Genomic DNA, 17,968 nt, shown 5'->3' on the forward strand with positions numbered 1-17,968 from the left:
GAATGTTAAGTGTTTCAATAAAAAAGTAGCTACTAAGAAGGAGGAACAGACCACAGAAACAAGAGGAACTCAGACTGACGCTTTTAGACAGTACACACCTTCCATCTGTTTCACACAGCGAAGTGCATACTTCAGGGTGTTCAGCGTGGTCGACTTGTTATTGTGTCTCTTGTCAGCAGGCAGGTGAAACTTCAGCTCTTTCAGAGTTTTAATCACCTCCTTCTGCGTCTTGGCTTTGGCAGACTCCTCGCTACTGCAAGTTGCACACATACACGCACAGCGGCGAGTCAGACAAGGAGAACAGTCCCTCAGAAAGCGATTAAATAACAGGCACAATAGCTGGTTGTGTTATTATGTAAGGTGTTCTTGTGGCCCAAAGAGTGAGAATGTCCCGTGAAGTGACAAGAAGCTTCTTCAGTTATACAGCAACAGGTGGTGGATTTACCTGCAGCCGCTGGTTGAAGGGTTGTCCTGCTCAGAGCTCAGCAGGCTGAAGGCGTTTGAACTGCTCGGTGGAGATGGACTATGGGAGTTCGAACTGTGTGGGAAAAGAGGACAGGGACAGTTTAGTTTAACACTGCAAATGAAAGTCGACATCATCTTTATTATTAGAGTGCTGGTGTATATGCTTTAAGTGATCTTTTTGTACTGTAAAGGTGGGCCAAACCAACTCATAATTAAATAACTAAACAACAGGAAACTAACTGTAAAAGAGGTGACTTTCTGTGCATATGTTTTATATTTTATATGCACTTCTTGTCAGGGCTCTGTGGGCGGGCAGGTGAAGATGTGGATCCAAGTGCAGGACTCGGAGACGGAAATGTAACTGAAAACCACAGCTTTATTGCTGGCATCAAACAAAACATAAAGTGACCACTGAGACCAAAAACACACAGGCATAATCCGAGGGTACCACGCGACACTGAGCACAGGAAAACAGAGGAAAACACAGGGCTAATATACACAGGGTGGTAATCAGGCAATGGGCAACAGGAGGGAGACACAGCTGGGAGAAATTGGACTAACGAGACAATTTCGTTAACAGAACTGAACACACTCACATGAGACACAGACCTTCACAATAAAACAGGAAACAAGAAACCACTAAACAAAGACGCAGACAGAGAGGCAGACAGACACATGCAACTCAAACAATTCATGAAACAACAAATCCTTAAACACAGATAAACAGAAACATGAAACTAATAATCATCATCACCACAAGCACTACAAGAGAATAAGAAAACAATTCATAATGCACAAACACACCAAAACTTAACAACTCAAAATACTGGGTCAAACACTTCTAGAGTGATTACATCACCCAAAAGAATATTGGATATCTAATAATAAAATAATAAGTACTCTATACTCAAGTTACCTAACATAATGACATGTAACTCTTATAATAAAGGAACAAGTATACTCAAACTCACAACAGGGTTTTTATACTTGAGCTAAAGAAAGCTGCTGTTTTCTGCCTTTGTGAATGTGAATCAGTGATCGGTGTCCCAGCAGCAGCTTCAAAATAGCTGGGTTACAAAAGAAGCTCTCTTCAACTGTAAGTATAGTTAAGGTTGGTTTTCCCTCTGTGGTGACCTTACATAAATCTGCATTGGGAGTGCAGCAAAGGGGTTTGGGTCTTTACATTTCTATATGTATTTTAGTCATTGTTCATGTGGTATCCAACTTTGAACTTAAAATATTTTACTCCTGTAGTATATTAGATCAATCTGTCTCATATGGTTAGGCCAGTTTGTTAAATGCTATTTCTGATTAGAGTTCTGTTTTGTTGACCTTTTAATGTCCCCATTTATTTCTTAAAGAGTCTGTTTGAATTATTATGTATTTTTTTGTATTATTTGTGTCTGATTTTTTACTCATGGTTTCCTTGGTGATGAATTTTCTGTTAGCTCTTGAGTTTCTATTGTGACTTTGTTATTCCTGCCTCAGCATGAGTTCATGTGTTTAGTAGTTATCCTTTGGGTTCATTCCCGTTTTGCTCTGATAGTTGGTCATTTCCTGTGCCCACTTTTATTTTTACTTCCCACCTTATCTCATTGGCTTGATTTCATTCAGCTGTGTCTTGTTGCCCTCCTGTTTCCACTTCCCCGATTACCTCGTTATGCATAAATAGTCATGCCTTCCTCTCAGTCTCTGGCTCAACATCTGTTATGCTTCTCAGTGTGCGGTCCTGTGCACAATTCTGTGATTACTCTGGATAAAACGGTGTGCTTTTTTCCCTCGGTCCGTCTTCTGTATCTTGTGTTAGAGCCCTAATTCTGCACAACCTGATGTCGACTGATGCATCTATACTGTACATGTATGACCCAAGGTGTTAACCTACAAGCTTAACACTACACTAATACAATAAAATCAACAGCGCTCGAGGACACTGACTCACTATCACGCAGCTTACTGTATATAACAAGCTTACCTGGCCAAGAATAGAAATAACCTTTACAAATAGCCTCTCCAAGCACAGGTGAGTCTCTAATTCTGCTAAATATAGACTCCAGCACCCACAGCTGGTTTTAGATTGGACAGCTTGAGCATGTATTAGTGTGTGAGACTTAGAAAGTGTTTTTGAAAGCAGGCTAGATTGCAAAGGAGCACTTACTAAGTCTGTGTGCCACTCTCTGAGCACCGCAGTACATAGTTCATTTTAGTTTCCACATAGATGTTGGCAGTAATTAGAACCTGAGCTGTGTCGCAATTTTATTATTATTCTGAGTTAGCTTCAGATCGTGCTCCATGAAGGACTCAAAGGTATCAAATATTTTCAATGAAAAAAGCTGTCTCTTAATTGGGCTAGGTAATATTGCAATTTCAGTCAGTGCTCAAATTTCCATGCCAATGTAAAAAAAGTGAAGCTAATTTTGTGGAAAAAGTACTCGAGTACAAGTATCTCAAAGGTGTAATTAGTTATTTTCCAGTGACACAATATTTGAAATAGACAGCATTGGTGTAAATAATTTACCTAATAACATTTTATTCTTTAGACCCTTGGTGGGTTTTTTGTTTTTGTTTTTTTACTACGACATGCACCTATTACACTTTGATGCTGCATATATATGCATTTTTTAAACCCTCTTTTTCTGAATGACCTACATATATATATGTGTGTCAGCTGGTATTGGTCTGTCACAGATTAACTGGTATCACACCACAGTGCAGGCAGCAAGTAATCAGTCAGTCCTACTATATTTGTATAGTACCTCCAAAGCAGGTAAGTGCAGTTCAAAGTACTTCACAGAAGACTGACGTGGAAATTAAGGCAGGACCAGGAGTAATAAAACCTCACAAATATGATGCAATAATAAATTTAAGAGTAAGCTACCAAAAAGTTCATCTCACCATCATTTTCCCATTTGACTATAACTCTATTAGTATATTATATGCATTAATACATACAAACACAGTATTGTTAATGTTAGGGAATGAAAAAGGAAAATATATAATGTAAATATTTAGTATTTCACCACACTAGTATCTTCAAAAGCAACAATATGTTTCTGTGCAATTTGCAGGCACCAGGACACCAAGCTGTACCAAAGAAAAGGATATCAAAAGGCAGCAAAAATAAAATAAATGTACTCATTGATACTTTTTTGACCAATTTGATTTAAAGATAAGAGCACCTGTTCTGTTGCAACACTACAAAGTCAGAACATAAACAAAGCAGCCAGTCCACTGCACGTATTAGCCAATAAGCTTGTCTAAAGACTATTAACAGCTGTCTGAGAAACTAACTCACCTGAGCTACAACTCAGCAAGCTACTATGAATAACCTCCTTACCTGACTAAGAATAGAAAACATCTTTACGAACAGCCTCTCCAAACACAAATAGGAGTCTAATCCGGTCAAATATAGCCTTCAGTACTCAGAAATACAACAGCTGGTTTTAGACTGTACAGACTGACCATGTATTTGCGTTGAGCAGCCTAATTCACATTGTGGTAGTAAGTCTGTAGGTCGTTTAAACTAGTTACAATAAGAGCGTGCTCAAAGAGGCTAGTCTGCAGCAGGGACACAAGGTGACAATCAGGGCAATGCCATCCTGTTTAATTAGGAACTGCACAATGACTCTGTGGTTTTCTTATGTTTCACAGACATGAATAAGGCCAGCGTAAGTGGGCCTAAAAGCAGGTTTTAAAATGAACAGTTCTTTACGTGAATGAATATAAGTGGAAAACAACCCCAGTTTGGGCTTTCTGGGCCAAACTAAGCCAATCCTGTTTAAGGTTCAGAGTATTAATGGAAAAAGAAGTCACATTTCTGCAGCAGGTGTTAAAACAGATTTATCTGCATGTTTGTTTAAAATGTAACATAATGGTCCAAAACCACAGAACTGTATTTTCTACTATGTGCATACTGGCAAAAGTTAATTCAGATGAAATGTCAATTTTTAATCATTTCACCCTTTTATTACCAAAGAAAAGGATATCAAAAGGCAGCAAAAAAGTAGTTGCTGAATAACTAACAGCCAAACTATTGTCAAAAATGACTAATTTAAATCTGGCCACCGTTAAATTAATTGTTTTAACAGGTCAAAGTCACAAACATAATCAAGTTTAGTGATTACAGATTAGGCAGCTGCAAAGAAGCAACTCACATGTTCTACTAGGTAAACTAACTGCTTGACAACTCAGTCCTGTGGCTTGGAGGAGATCAAAATAATGGCTTCAGTTACCGATCGGAAAGGGCAGCAAGGTAAAGTGATGAAAATATTACAAGTGTGGTGTCCACTTTAATGGATGATCATTTTTCTTTAGGTGGGTCTTTGCTGGGATGCAATGGTAAACACCATGTACTCTTAGTAACAGGTTGTAGTGGGTGGTGTTACCTCATACAGACTTATTTAAAACTACTACTTTCTGTACAGGCTTTGTTCTCCCTACCTTTTATGAGGTTTTCTTCCAGGTGTTCTGACCTCCTCCCACAGGCTAAACATTTTAGGCTAATTTGTGATTGTAAATTGGCTGTAGGTGTGAAAGTGAGCATGTGTGATTGTCTGGATCTCTGTGTTAGACCAGGGGAGTACCATGTCTCATCTCACTCAAAGTGATCTGGGACAGGCTCCAGATGAACACACAGTGAGAGGGAGAGACAGAGCAAACAGTATCCTGGCAAAGGCAGAGAGGAAGAAAGGGACAGAGAGCGAGAGAGGAGAAAGCAACCCAGAGGAAGCAGAGATCGTAACTTGGAGTATGGATCATTAAATTCCACAATTAACTTAAACTTCAACATGTTTATTATTAATTAGTTTTTGGGAGTGATTTAATGCCCACTGCCCATGGGTACAAAGAGACTGATATTAGTTTTCCTACAAACACTGGGGCATATTGGCATTTGTGTGCTAGTTTAGCTCACTGGGTAGAGCAGATGACCTATATTCTGTAAGGCTAACGCAGAGACCTTGGGTTGAATCTGCTATTTGCGGTGTCTTTTCTGGCTCTTTCTTCCAGCTTTTCTGTCCTTTCTCCACAGTCATATCTCAAAGAAGGCTAAAAAGTTCAAGATAAATATGTATAAACTGTCAAATATCAGTGGTGCACTGCACTGTATCCGCTATGCGATACTGACTCACCTGAACTATAACTCGGCAAGCTGCTATGAATAACCTCATCACTTGGCTAAGAATAGAAAACATATTATTTACAAAGAGTCTGTCCAAACACGATTAGAGCCCAATTCTGTCAAACATTGCCTTCGGAAATGCAACAGCTGGTTTTAGACTGTACAGAGTGACCATGCGTTAGTGTCGACACGCTGATTCACAATGTGGCTCTAACTCTGAGTTATTTCAATTAGTTAAAAAAAAAAAGAGGCTCAAAGAGACTTTAATTTTTACACTGTGCACCAGAGACAGGAGGTGATGATCAGGGTGAGGCGGTCTTGTTTAAACTGCAGAGCGACAAGTTTTTATGCGCATTTGAGAGACATAAATAACCCAGGGAAGCCATAACACAGGTAAGTTTACACTGCAGTGCGCTTAAAAACAGTGGCTCATTCTCTACGACGACTATAAAGCTATATGAACTATATGAATAGTGAGAAAAGACAACAAGAAATGTGACTTAAAAATTTGATTTTCTTTTTTAGGGAGTTGATTAAAATAGCAGTGTACGAGTGATATCCAGTTCTGGCACTACATGGTAATTATTTCTACAGAGGAGTATGCAGACGTGACGCACGTACCCCTACACAGAGAGTGATTGTAGGGATGCAATTTTCTATTCAAAGCCTTTTGTCAAACAGTTATTCATTCACTGATAGCTGTGCAGATTCTTTATATAGTTAAACTATTTACTCCAAAGAAATATATTTTAGACCCATTTCTGACTGACTTCCTCTTTGGAGTACTGATGGAAAGTAAATATCTTTACAAACGGAGATTTTTAACCTTTTTCTGTCTAAAATCCTGCATACATACATGGAAACACCTGTCCACACTAAGCGATAAATACTTATAAAATATATCTTTTATATCTTTCATATTGGTGCATTTTGATACATGTCCTACACATTTGATGCACTGTGATCCAGAGTTGTTAAAGACTAAAACGTGAACCTGTTTCTTACTTTGGACTTTCCCTTCCTTCAAATCTGCGTGCTGGCTTATCTCTGTATGTCTGGTAGATATAAATCTCGACAGAAATGTTAAAAGCTGAAGAACTGGTGGCAGTCACCCACGCTCGCTAAAATGTGGGGCTGTTAACTGAGTTATATCAGCCGACAAAGATTTACTTTTTCTCAGAAGACATTTTGACTTGTCGCAGGAGAAAAAGGACAGGTGACATAACAGTGGCTCTTCTGGATTTGGCTGTACGAATAATTTCACACCTATGCTTTTAAAGGTCAAATGTCTGCTCCTACTCTAACACATATAACACTATTACTTGAAGTACATTCCCCTCCTTGCTTCACTCTCGAGCATCACAGGTGGATAAAGTGGGATATTAAAGGGGAAAATTGAAGGATACTCCTGCAGGTCTCACAACATGAAACTGTCTAACAGACCAGTGATGGACCTGAGCCTGGAGCTACAGGCTCAGAGAGAGTATAGTGTGTATTTATTCATTAACTGCTTTTACTTTTGTCCCCTTTTCATTAATTTTTTGCTTCAGTGTATTAGAAGCATGATTTGACTTGAGTTCTTACTCTTTACACAAAATATGGGGTGAAATACCAGCCACTTAAGTAGGTGCACATGATAACCTGCCTGTTCGTGCAAATATCTAATCAGCCAATCACCAGTTCAAAGCTTTAGACATGCAGACATGGTCAAGATAATCTGCAGAGGTTCAAAGCAAACATCACAAAGTGGAAAAAAGGTGTTGTAAGTGACTTTAAATGTGGCATGATTGTTAGTTAGGCTGGTCTGAGTATTACAGAAACTGCTGATCAGCTGGGATTTTTCCACACAATCATCTCTAGAGTTTACAGATAATGGTCAAAAAAGAGAAAATAATCAGTGAGCAGCAGATCTCTGAGTGAAAATTGTTGGTTGATGTCAGAGGACGGCTTCAGCAGATAGGAAGGCAACTATAACTCAAATAAGCACTCATTACCAAGGTATGAAGGCGAATGAATGCACAACACGCTGAACTTTGAAGCAGATTGGTTACAGCAGCAGGTTGCACTCCTGTCAGCTAAGAATGAGAAACTGAGACTCAAATTTGCACGAGGTCACCAAAATTGAACAGAAGGAAAACGACTCCCAGTCTGACAAGTCTCCATTTCTGCTGAGACATTCAGATGATTGGGCCATAATTTGGAGTAAACAAGTGAAACATGAAAGCATGGATCCATCCTGCCTTGTATCAGCGAATCAGGCTGCTGACGGTAAATTGTGGGGAATATTTCCTTGGTACACTTTTGGCTGCTTAGCATCAACTGAGTATCATTTAAATACCACAGCCAACCTGAATACACAAAGCTGAAATCATCTCACACTGGTTTCTTGAACGTAACAATAAGTTCACTGTACTCAAATGACGTCCACAATCACCAGATCTTAGTGCGATAGAGCACCTTTGGTAAGTTGGTATCCATATCATGGATGTGAGGCTGACAACTCTGCAGCAAATGTGTGATGCCGCCGTGTCACTAAGGACCAAAATGTCCAACCCCCTTTTGTCACTTAAATTTTGCTATTTAAATGAGGAAGGTGAATGAGAAAGAGCAACAGATGCAGGTAGCAAGGTACTAAACACAGAGAAAGACGGAGTATTTTTTAGATGCTGAGGGAAAAAAATAGCAAAAAAACTGGTACAAAAGGTTAAAAGTTCAAATAAAGAGAGCGGCGTGAGTAAGAAGAGGGAGGAAAAAAAAGTAATAGCATTTTTTGAGGGAGGGAGCTATTGCGTGCGAGGCGCATATGGACAGGAAGAGGAGCGGTTTTTAAACAAATAAAAAAAAAAAAACTCCATAGTGAAAAGATCAAGTGAGGTAAGCCAGTCAAGGCTGAAAGTGAGGCAGTATAACGTCAATGCCTTCCACTTGGCCGGCGCCACCCAGTAAACAAAGACAAACATTTTGTTGCCATAGAAATGTCAAGGAGCTGGCGAGCATGACACAACCCATCTGCTATTTTTTCCACTGCTGTAGTCATGCCTTGGGCAGGCTGCACTGCGTCTGAACATTTTTTAAATCATGATGAAGTCACGTCTGCACGGTTGTGGAGAGGCAGGGGATTTTAAAATTTTTTTCGTACTTTAGTCATTTAAAGTTTTCTTTGAGAAATGCCGTAACCAACAACTCTTCAGATACTAAGGCTGTGATGTGACTGAACATTAAGTTAAACTTTAAGGTGTGCCGTGGACAGTAAGCAAACATTAACTCTCACTCAGAGTGAGAAAAGTGAACATTAGAACACATCTGTAAACATAAATCCAGAAAAACACACAGCATGCTACCCTTTAAATTCTCGTGAGGATCATCTTTAAACATAAAGCTGAAACCACCTCACAATTCATGAAAATAGCCTTTATAATTAAACACTAACCACACAGCATCACAGTACAAGTGTTTGCATTTCAACCTGTTTACTCCAGAACGAACAGAAGCGTGGAGCACATGGACGTATCTTGCCAAAACATGTTTTTTGTGTGTCCTACATAGAAATCAGCTCATGTTTATCAAGTTGGATTCTTTTATAAAAAGTGCAAAAAACAGACACCAACTGCTCCTAGTATGACTCACTTCTATGCAATGTGAGCTGGCAATGAGATCTAGTTTAGGGAGTGAGAACATGTTTGCGGTGACACTAAATAATGTCAAATTAATCCTCATTTGGCAAAAGTCCCAACGTAACATTTTATGACAAACAGGATGTGTACAATTACATTTCAACTGGGCTTCTGGGGCGAAGAGCACGACAGCCATCACTGAAGCCTTGGTTCACTCACTCATCTACATTCATTAGCCAATGGGGGCGGATGCATCAGCCGCTGCTAACTGCATTTATTATGACTGTGACATGTTGATGGTCAATTTTTATGCCGATTGTTGTCACTCATTAGCAAAGGGCAAACGTAACTACGTAAGAGGAAAAAGGAAAAAGGAAAGAGCATAAATAACCCAGCACAGTTTTTCCCATGAGGAAAGCTGGTGTTATCTTCGGATTGGCATTTTTGGCATTTTCTTTTTTATCTAATGGGGTCTTGAAAAAACATTTATCAGCTGCTACGGTAATTTGTAAGCACAGACACAGACTGCTGTGATCATTCTTTTTGTTGAACTACCTGCAGATTCCCGAGATAGCAACCTCAGGTCTTGACCCCATTTATTATCTCCTACTGCTGGCTTGTCAGACCAGCCAAAGACTTGTCAAAGACGCAGTACTTTGGTTGATTGTCTGTATGTGCTACTATGCAAAGACGAAGCGCAACCCTCATAATGGTTTTATCATTCCCACAACCACCACTGACCTCTTATTGCTCTCAGAGGATTCAAGCAGTGCCGAGTCCTTGCTGTTGCCGGTGGAGCTTCCCATCGACTCGTGGCCGTTGCTGTCGTTTCCATGACTTTCATTGCCGTGGCTTTCATTGCCGTGTGATTCGGTCCCACTCCCGCTCGATCCGCTACTCTTCATCTCCACATCCTCCTCGGGTAGTGACCGAGAGCGAGCGTTCTTGCGATGGTTGTCTGGTGAAGCGGGAGGGTCCTGATCGCTGCTGTCACTGCCCTCAGAAGGGAGGCCCAGGTCAGGCCTACCTTGGCTGAAGGCACCCATACGGTGCAGCTGTGCCATGGAGCTGCACCCTGAGTCCCCCCTTGGGATAGAATTGCATGAAGTGGACGCTCTGCAACTCGAGACTCCATCCTGATCTTCCAAACCTGGGAAGCAGTAGGGCTTGGAGTCTGAATCTTCTGACATCAGGAGATCTACACAGGCCTTGTTCCAGGTTAGTTTACTAGATGATAAAAAAAAAACCCAATTACCCCATTTTTACAAGGGTAATAGCCGAGGGAAATAAAGAAGAAGTGGACTGATCTGCGGAGAGAAAGAGAGTACACATGTTAGTAATGAAGTAAAACTTGTCCATTCCACATTTTATGACTGCATTATATGTAAATAAATGGGTAATATATGATGGAATGAAGTGATAGTGGAAAAAAAAAACCCCTGAGTCAACTAAGTTTTGATGTGCTATTATATTATTGTTAATGCCAACAGAAATTGAATTCAATAGATGCCTGGGTGAAGCAAGGTCAGTCAAACACATGCTTGCGAGATTGGTCAGGATTACTCCAAACCATACGCAATTTGCATTTAATTAGTCAAAACATAAAGAACCCACCAGCATTTCATTTGCAGACAACAACAACATATTTTTAGAAAGTCTTTGAGACACAAATCAATGCTGCGCCCATCATTCAAAAAGCTGTCTCGTCGTTGTCTGGTATGAAATCAGAGCACATTGTGCTCTTTGACCCCTGACCTGTGAAGAGCCCTGCAGATTCTTCTCTGATGTACTGTAAAAATGGCTCTGTGGTACAGACAGCGTGGCCTTTAAGAACAGCAGGCCTGTCCCATGTGAGCCCACCAACCCTTTCAAAGGATCTTTCACTCTGGGACACATGAAACACCAGACAAGCTGAATGCCATCATACACTGCAGGCCAACAGTGAAGGGGCTTTGGCCTGTTTTCTGTGGTTTTTTGACAAACTGTGCAAAATCTGTGCTCTTTTAAATAATGATGCAGTACAAAAGCCAGATTCCCAAATACTGGTGGTTGGAATTACTTCTGGTTACAGTAAGTGACGCAGAGCTCGGTGAGAACATCAACAGTGTCGTGTTTGGAGTAAACAAGAAAAAGGCCATGGTGATGGCTATGATCAGAAGAAGCGGCTAAAAGTTTTTTCCCTCAACAGGCCGTTTCTGGAAATTGATTTATCAGCAGCGAAACTCTTTCTAAAGGGCAGCACTTTGAATCACAGCTAAAGACTGGAAATTTACAAGAGAATTTGCACAGTCAAATCAGTCAGGTGAGAACCTTTGTGAGAGTCACGTGTATGACATGTGCAAGACCAAATGGTATAAAAGGCAGATTAAAAAGGCAGTATGTGCTGCTTCACTCTGTAATGATACAGAATTAAACTAATTACGCACAGTGATGCAGTGTAACCCATGGTTTGTATGATTGCTTTGGTGTGCAAGTACTTTTCACTAAACTAAGTTCAAATATTGTTTTTTTTTTCCTTTTAGTCAAAGAAAGATGAATGTTCCCAAAACATATATTCAAACTTGAGATTTACAGTCATTCAAATAAAATCTTATCAGTCACTCAGTTCTGTTTCTGGGCAGCATGTTGAAGTTAAAGCCACACTGTGCCCGTGTTTAACCTCTAGTCTTGGATGCCTTCCAGGAATAATCTCCCTCGTCACTAGAATGCCTTTCCCCAGCCGTGCAATGGAAAATGTCTATATTCTCCTCAGCCTGAAGACACACGGCAGCTCTATGCCCTCCTTAAGTCACTAAGCCCGGAAGCAGAAGTGGATTTAGCCTCACAGAGTTAGCTTTTCAACGTCAAGCCCATAGAAGTGCAACGACTTTTACGTAGGCAGGTGTTTGGATGTCACTAATGTTTGTTGTCTATTGATCTGGTAATGACCTGTTTGAAAGGTGTGTGTGTGTGTACAGTATGTGACAAAAAAGTTGCTGGCTTGACAAAAATGTGTTTTTCATGTTGTTTCTGATGGGTTTTTAAAACTGCAGATTTGTCCTACTTTCTACTCACGTTGCACCTGATCGATAAGTTCGACCATCATCTGTTTGTCTTTTACTTAAAATAGAACACAGGTCAAATTAGACAGAATGACTGACAAGAATTGAGCAAGCGCAGAGGGATTTGATACTTTTCTTAAAGCACGATACAACTAAAAACACAAGGACCACACAAGCAGCGCGACTCAGTTTCTCAAATTCACACAAAAATATTATTAAAGATACAAAAAAAAGAAAAGAAAACAGAAAAATTTGGCTCATTGAGCAGTTTAGAGTTCAAGGCGAAGGTTGCAACACTGACCTCTTGACTTTGCATTAAAAACGTTATCACTTACTAAACTTTTATTGCATGTGTGCACGTGATTGTCTGCAAATCGGGCTGGCCCATCGATTGCGCAACATCACACAGTCATCCTTACTTTGTCAAGGGTACTGAGGTATTTGCATTAATAATGAGCAGCTCTGTTGGCCTTTTCAAATGGCAGAAAGCAATTGGCAGTCAGCAGCCTGCATATCCCTGACATGCTGTGAAGTAGGCATATTCTCTCTGTGAACTGGGTCAACGTACAGCCAAATAATAGGGACAATTAAGGGACAAGTGAGCAACTTGTGTTGTAGTTTTTAGACTGCTTAGCAAGCTTAACTGGAGCAGTGAGTTTGGCAATGACTTGTCATCGCTGCAAAGTGAGATGAGCTTTGTGGCTTTTTTTCAGTCTTTCCTTTCACACAAAAAGTCCATCATGATGCACATCGGACATTATAAATGAAAGAGTTTGTTAAACCCAACATAGTGTACATACTGAACATTCTTCACTGACCGCTGACCAGTTCGTTTTAGTTAAATGGATGGGGTTTTTTGCAGGCGCTGCTGCAGAAGCAAAAAATGCAAAAGCAAGTCTGGTCCAAAGTTGAAGAGCTGACTGGCAATGTTTCTAACAGTCACAAAGTCCAGGAGTTCGCACTGGTTGCCAACTACCTACCAAACATTGACCTCTATCGCTCATTATCATGCCAGTTGGCTCAATACCAGCAGACAGTCGGTTGAGAAAGATACTAAGAGAGACGGTTACCAAACACGAGCAGGATCAGATACTTAGAAAAGCTAAGAGAGAGAAAGTTCATCCATCCTCAAAAATATTCTCCTTGGACTAGATGGACTGCTTTAACTGTCTGTTCTTCACTTTGTTAGGTATTCAACTGCTTCTTAATGCAAATATCTAATCAGCCAATAACATAAGAGAAGTTCGATGCATACCGGCATGTCGACATCGTCAAGACAACCTGCTGAAGTTCAAACTGAGCATCAGAATTGGGGAGCAAAGGTGATTTAAGTGACTTTGAGCATAACACATTGTTGGCGCCAGACTGACTGCTCAAGGATTTGCAGATAGTGGTCAAAAAGCAGACAGTTTCCAGTGAGCTGCAGTTATCTGGGTGAAAATACCTTGCTGATGCCAAAGCTCAGAGGGAAATGGCCAGACTGCTTTGAGCTGGTTTGGAAGGCAACAGTAGCTCAAATAACAACTTGTTACAACCAAAGTATACAGAAGAGTAGTCATGAAGTCAATGGGCTACAGCAGCAGAAGAGCACACTGAACACCACTCCTGTCATCTAAGAGCAGAAACTGAGGTGGTGGTGTAAAGAATGTGAAAGCATTTTTGTTTTTGTTTGCTTTTTGGATCAAGGCCCCCATAAAATACACTCCATCAAATTCTTATTTGGATGGAAGGCTAAGAATGTGAACAGAGACCTGTCACATGTCTGAAAGTAGGCTACATAGTACATGATGGTCCAGCAATGACAATCCAAGCTACTCTGGCAACACTGAGAAGTTTATGTAATTTATTGCTCTACACTACACTATTTTGTTTATGGAAGCTGAGGACTTACTCAAAATAGATCCCCCTCTCTAATTTTTATTTGCGTAAAAGACAATTAACAAGAAAGAGTCAATAAACCCATGCAATAAAAGTCATTAACGGTGGTTCATTTTCAGCATTTACTCTTGGCCTACCACCTGTTAATCGTTTCTCAAAAAAGCCCATGGATGTCCGTTTCTTCTCTGTAGTCAAGGTTACCCGAGGCCACTTCAGCATCTTTGATTGTTCCTTTTTTCCTGTCATTAACTGGGTCTTTTCCATCCAGTTGAGCTGCCAAGGAAGCAGAGGAGAGAACGAAATGGATTTCCTGTTGCCCATTAAGAAACTAATCATCATTTTTAACTGGGTAAGCTCGCAGGGACCTTGACTCATACTCGTCCCTCACGTGACATTTGTGCAGGGTTATCTTTTGGTTATCTTTCACCAGCTTTGCATAATCAATACACACAGGCAGTGACACTATTAAGCTTGAGTTACAATGCAGTTCTTGTCAAAGGAAGCGGTCAGGAAGCCTTTATATCCTCCACTGAGGTAAGCAGACGAGGTAACAGGTGACAAACAAGGTAAGATCAGAAACATAACGCAATTACAGCCTCTGTATTAGCAAATCTTCGCCAACACTTTCAATCCATTTAATGCAATCAGATTCTTCCGGGAACACGATGCTCACTTGGCCTTTCTGAATCTTCAAGGACAAAATGTCCCATTTAGAGCTTAAAACGTTAAAACTAAGGTTGTAATTAAGGTGGCAAATTAAGATTTGATTACATGTGTTCAGCCCCCTGAATCTATTCATCGCTCTAGTCGTCACCGCAGTTTTCCTAGACGGCTGGAAAAACAGACTGTCTGCAACATATTTCCAGATAACCTTGGTCCTTCTTAGAGTTTTTTTCTGTTTTGTTGCTGGTCTTATTCAGAGTTACCAGAAATATTAAAACCTCCTGCTGCTGACTTAAAAAAAACCCCAACAGACTCATTGTTTAAAAAGTCAAAACTCTTCCAACCTGAGATCCTAACAATAAGACTTAATAAGATCCACTATGTTAGGTACAAATGTCACCGTACTGGTAATACACTGTGAGTACCAGCTGACTTCCAGATGTTTTAACTGCTACCTATACAGGAACCTGAGATTATATCATAATAACTCTCACCAAAAAAAACAAACCATATTACCCATTCCTTACTGCATATTGCATGCTAGACTTGAAATTGAATATGAAAAAGTCCATAAGATCAAAAATGCTCTAGCTTTACAAACAGCTCCATATCAAGCTGTAATTTTATTTCATAACATTCATTGATACTCTGTGCCATCTGCTCACTACGTTCCCCTTCGTGTGATTTTTATGTAATTCATCTTTTCTAGGGGAAATAACCAGCACCAGATTACACAACTGTGCCAAATGAAAGACGTTCTAAGGATTCATTCATAATTAATCTTTACACACCACAACTGGATAATTAATATGTTTATTACACTTTAATTGGACTCAAAACAACTCGTATAACTGCACAGAAGTAGCTGCAGATTTATGTGCATCGTGCAGAAGGAGTCCATTACATTTCCATTATTATCACACAGGCAGTGTTTCTCAAAGTGTTTCTGGCACTCTGCCCCCCTCATGATGTCTGAGAACCTCAGATTCATGGGGTTGCCCTTGAAACAATGATGCAATAATGACTTTAGAAGCTTAATATAAAAAATAAACACCACTTCAAGATATTTGTCCAATGATTTGTTTTTGTAGGCAAAGTTCTTACACCATCATTTGTGTTACCACAAAATTTAACTGCATGTTTAAATTAGCAGATGGAGGCTGAAAAGCCTAATTTATAAACTACCTATAAGTACTAAAAGAGAGGCTAAAGGATTTAGTCTCAAGGAGTCTGAAGTCTTATGGATTTAATGTGGGGGTTTCCACCAGTGTGTGAATGGTGTGTCTTGCACACTTTAATATGATGGTATGTTTTTACTTTAGCGTCTCAGTTCTTACATGCATGCAAAAAAGTGCAAAACAATGACTTGTATGCACCATGACTCCACTCACGTGCAGACATGACTGCAGTCGCTCTTTGGGATTATTTCATAATTCCCTGACCTACATCTGTCCTTGATGACAGCTCAAAAACTTGCGGTAAATAAGACTCGTAGTGCGCGCGCGCACACCTGCAGAGACCACCTAAGACTTTCTTTGCTGTAGACCACCAGAGTCCAAGCAGAAAATTCCAACTATTTTCAGCACGACTGCATCAAAACTGCTGCACGTTTGCTTTGGCACCTTTCCCTTAGACTGTCCTACAGCACTGTGTGCTTTAAGATGTTTTTAACTATTTATCATAACAATAAACTCCGAGTGACATATGGTTAAAAAAAAGAGAAAGAAATCTGCAAATTCATCTCCTGCTCCACTGCGATTGTGGGCAGGGAGTGCTGTGCCAAGGCAACCGTTCTTATTGCAACAGTAAAACAAAAATGCATAAATGAGATCTCCACTGAGCCCTATTTGCGTCACTCATCTTTCTCCTCCCTCCTCAGTCACAAAGGGCAAGGTGAATACACCCAAATTAAGCCTTCCACGCAGACACTTCTTCCATTAATTATGATCCACATTTGCATGCCGCATTTTGACTTGTCTTTATCCTCTTTTAGCAAAATTAAAAATCAGCATTTACTTTGTTTTCTCTCCAGTCTCCCTTGTAAGGACTTCTGTTGCTGCTGCTGCTGTTGAAGATGAATGAATGCTTTCATATAAGGATTGTCTCACTGTAGCGAATACCAGCAGCCTGACTCTGCCTATTCAGAAAAGCGTGGCGCACAGCCCAGAGGTTTTCTAATAGGAACTGCGTGTGAACTTCTGCCATGTGCTGCTGCAGTAGCCTCTTTATGTAAGTCGTCAGGAGTTTTCATGTGTCAGTGACACTACAAACAGTGCGCCATATGCGACTCTGCCATCGCTGCCCTATGCATCTCCGCCGCTGTGAAATACCTGCCAGATTAAACCCTTATGTTAAAGGTCCTCTGAGCGCAGGCCACCACCGGTATTTCACCTTAAAGTGCGGCGAGTTTCGTTCCGCTCCCGCTGTTACATAGGCACAGCTGGTGTCCCGTTGGAGTCTCCTGACCCCCACGGCAACACACATTTATGCAACTTTCACCTCCCGCGATCCCACAGCAGAGCCTTTTTACACATTCAGAGCACAGCTGGATAAAAGTGGAGTCGGCTTCACCCCTACACGTTCTACAACCCGGAGAAGCGCTGCAGCGTCTTACGCACCAAAGAAAGATAGAAAAGAGAAACTCCCACCAACCTGACAGAAGGCTGATCGTCTTTAGCTCCGGGTGTCTCCGGGAAAAATAAAGGCTGGCCTCTGGTGTAGTTCTGCGGTTGGATCCGTGCTGCGATGATTAGCGGGTCCCGACAGCCCTGCGTTCGTCTCTCAGCGATGCCCTCTACCCCGTCCTGATTCCCACTCACACCGGGACTCTGCCCTGGATCTCCAGCGCTGGCAATGACCTCATTTCGACAGCCATCCTCCAGCTCCTTCGCTCATTGGCCCACGAACCTGTCGGTCTCTACGTCACGGCGCTCGCATCGAATCAGCGCCAGCCGCCCCCTCACGGGCGGGGCTCCAACCGCCGCTCCGCACTGTGATTGGTCCCCCCTTATGCCACTCCTTTTATATAAGTGTGTCACCGCTTTCACGTGGAAACCCACGGCTACTGCCGGCGTGAGAGAAGCGAGAGCAAATCACTACGACGCAGCTGCCGGTGAATGAAGCAGTGGCGATGGTTGGCTCACAGCGGCTCAGAGCGGCCGACTGTTATCTAAACGGTTATACAAGTGTGC

The 17,968-nt window shown here is 41.0% G+C and overlaps 1 protein-coding gene across 2 annotated transcripts in view; it reads right to left on the minus strand.

Annotated features, from left to right (window-relative positions):
- per2 (period circadian clock 2) overlaps nucleotides 1-17,619 on the minus strand; it is a 33,979-nt gene extending 16,360 nt beyond the window's left edge. The window contains exons 1-4 of one of the 2 annotated variants that reach the window (XM_085253690.1): nucleotides 17,430-17,619; nucleotides 9,937-10,502; nucleotides 446-538; nucleotides 99-253 (exon numbers count right to left, since the gene is read on the minus strand). In XM_085253690.1, the coding sequence (XP_085109816.1) occupies nucleotides 99-253; nucleotides 446-538; nucleotides 9,937-10,385 (697 nt within the window). In that variant the 5' untranslated portion in view covers nucleotides 10,386-10,502; nucleotides 17,430-17,619. The remainder of the gene's footprint in view (nucleotides 1-98; nucleotides 254-445; nucleotides 539-9,936; nucleotides 10,503-17,429) is intronic. The other variant, XM_085253691.1, reaches the window with a different exon arrangement.
- Nucleotides 17,620-17,968: the final 349 nt, after the last annotated feature.

The sequence above is a fragment of the Mchenga conophoros genome, linkage group LG18 (genome assembly GCF_057382185.1).
Source record: "Mchenga conophoros isolate Kocher_MC1m ecotype Shallow Benthic linkage group LG18, M_conophoros_male_GT1.1, whole genome shotgun sequence".
NCBI classification, from domain to species: Eukaryota; Metazoa; Chordata; class Actinopteri; order Cichliformes; family Cichlidae; genus Mchenga; species Mchenga conophoros.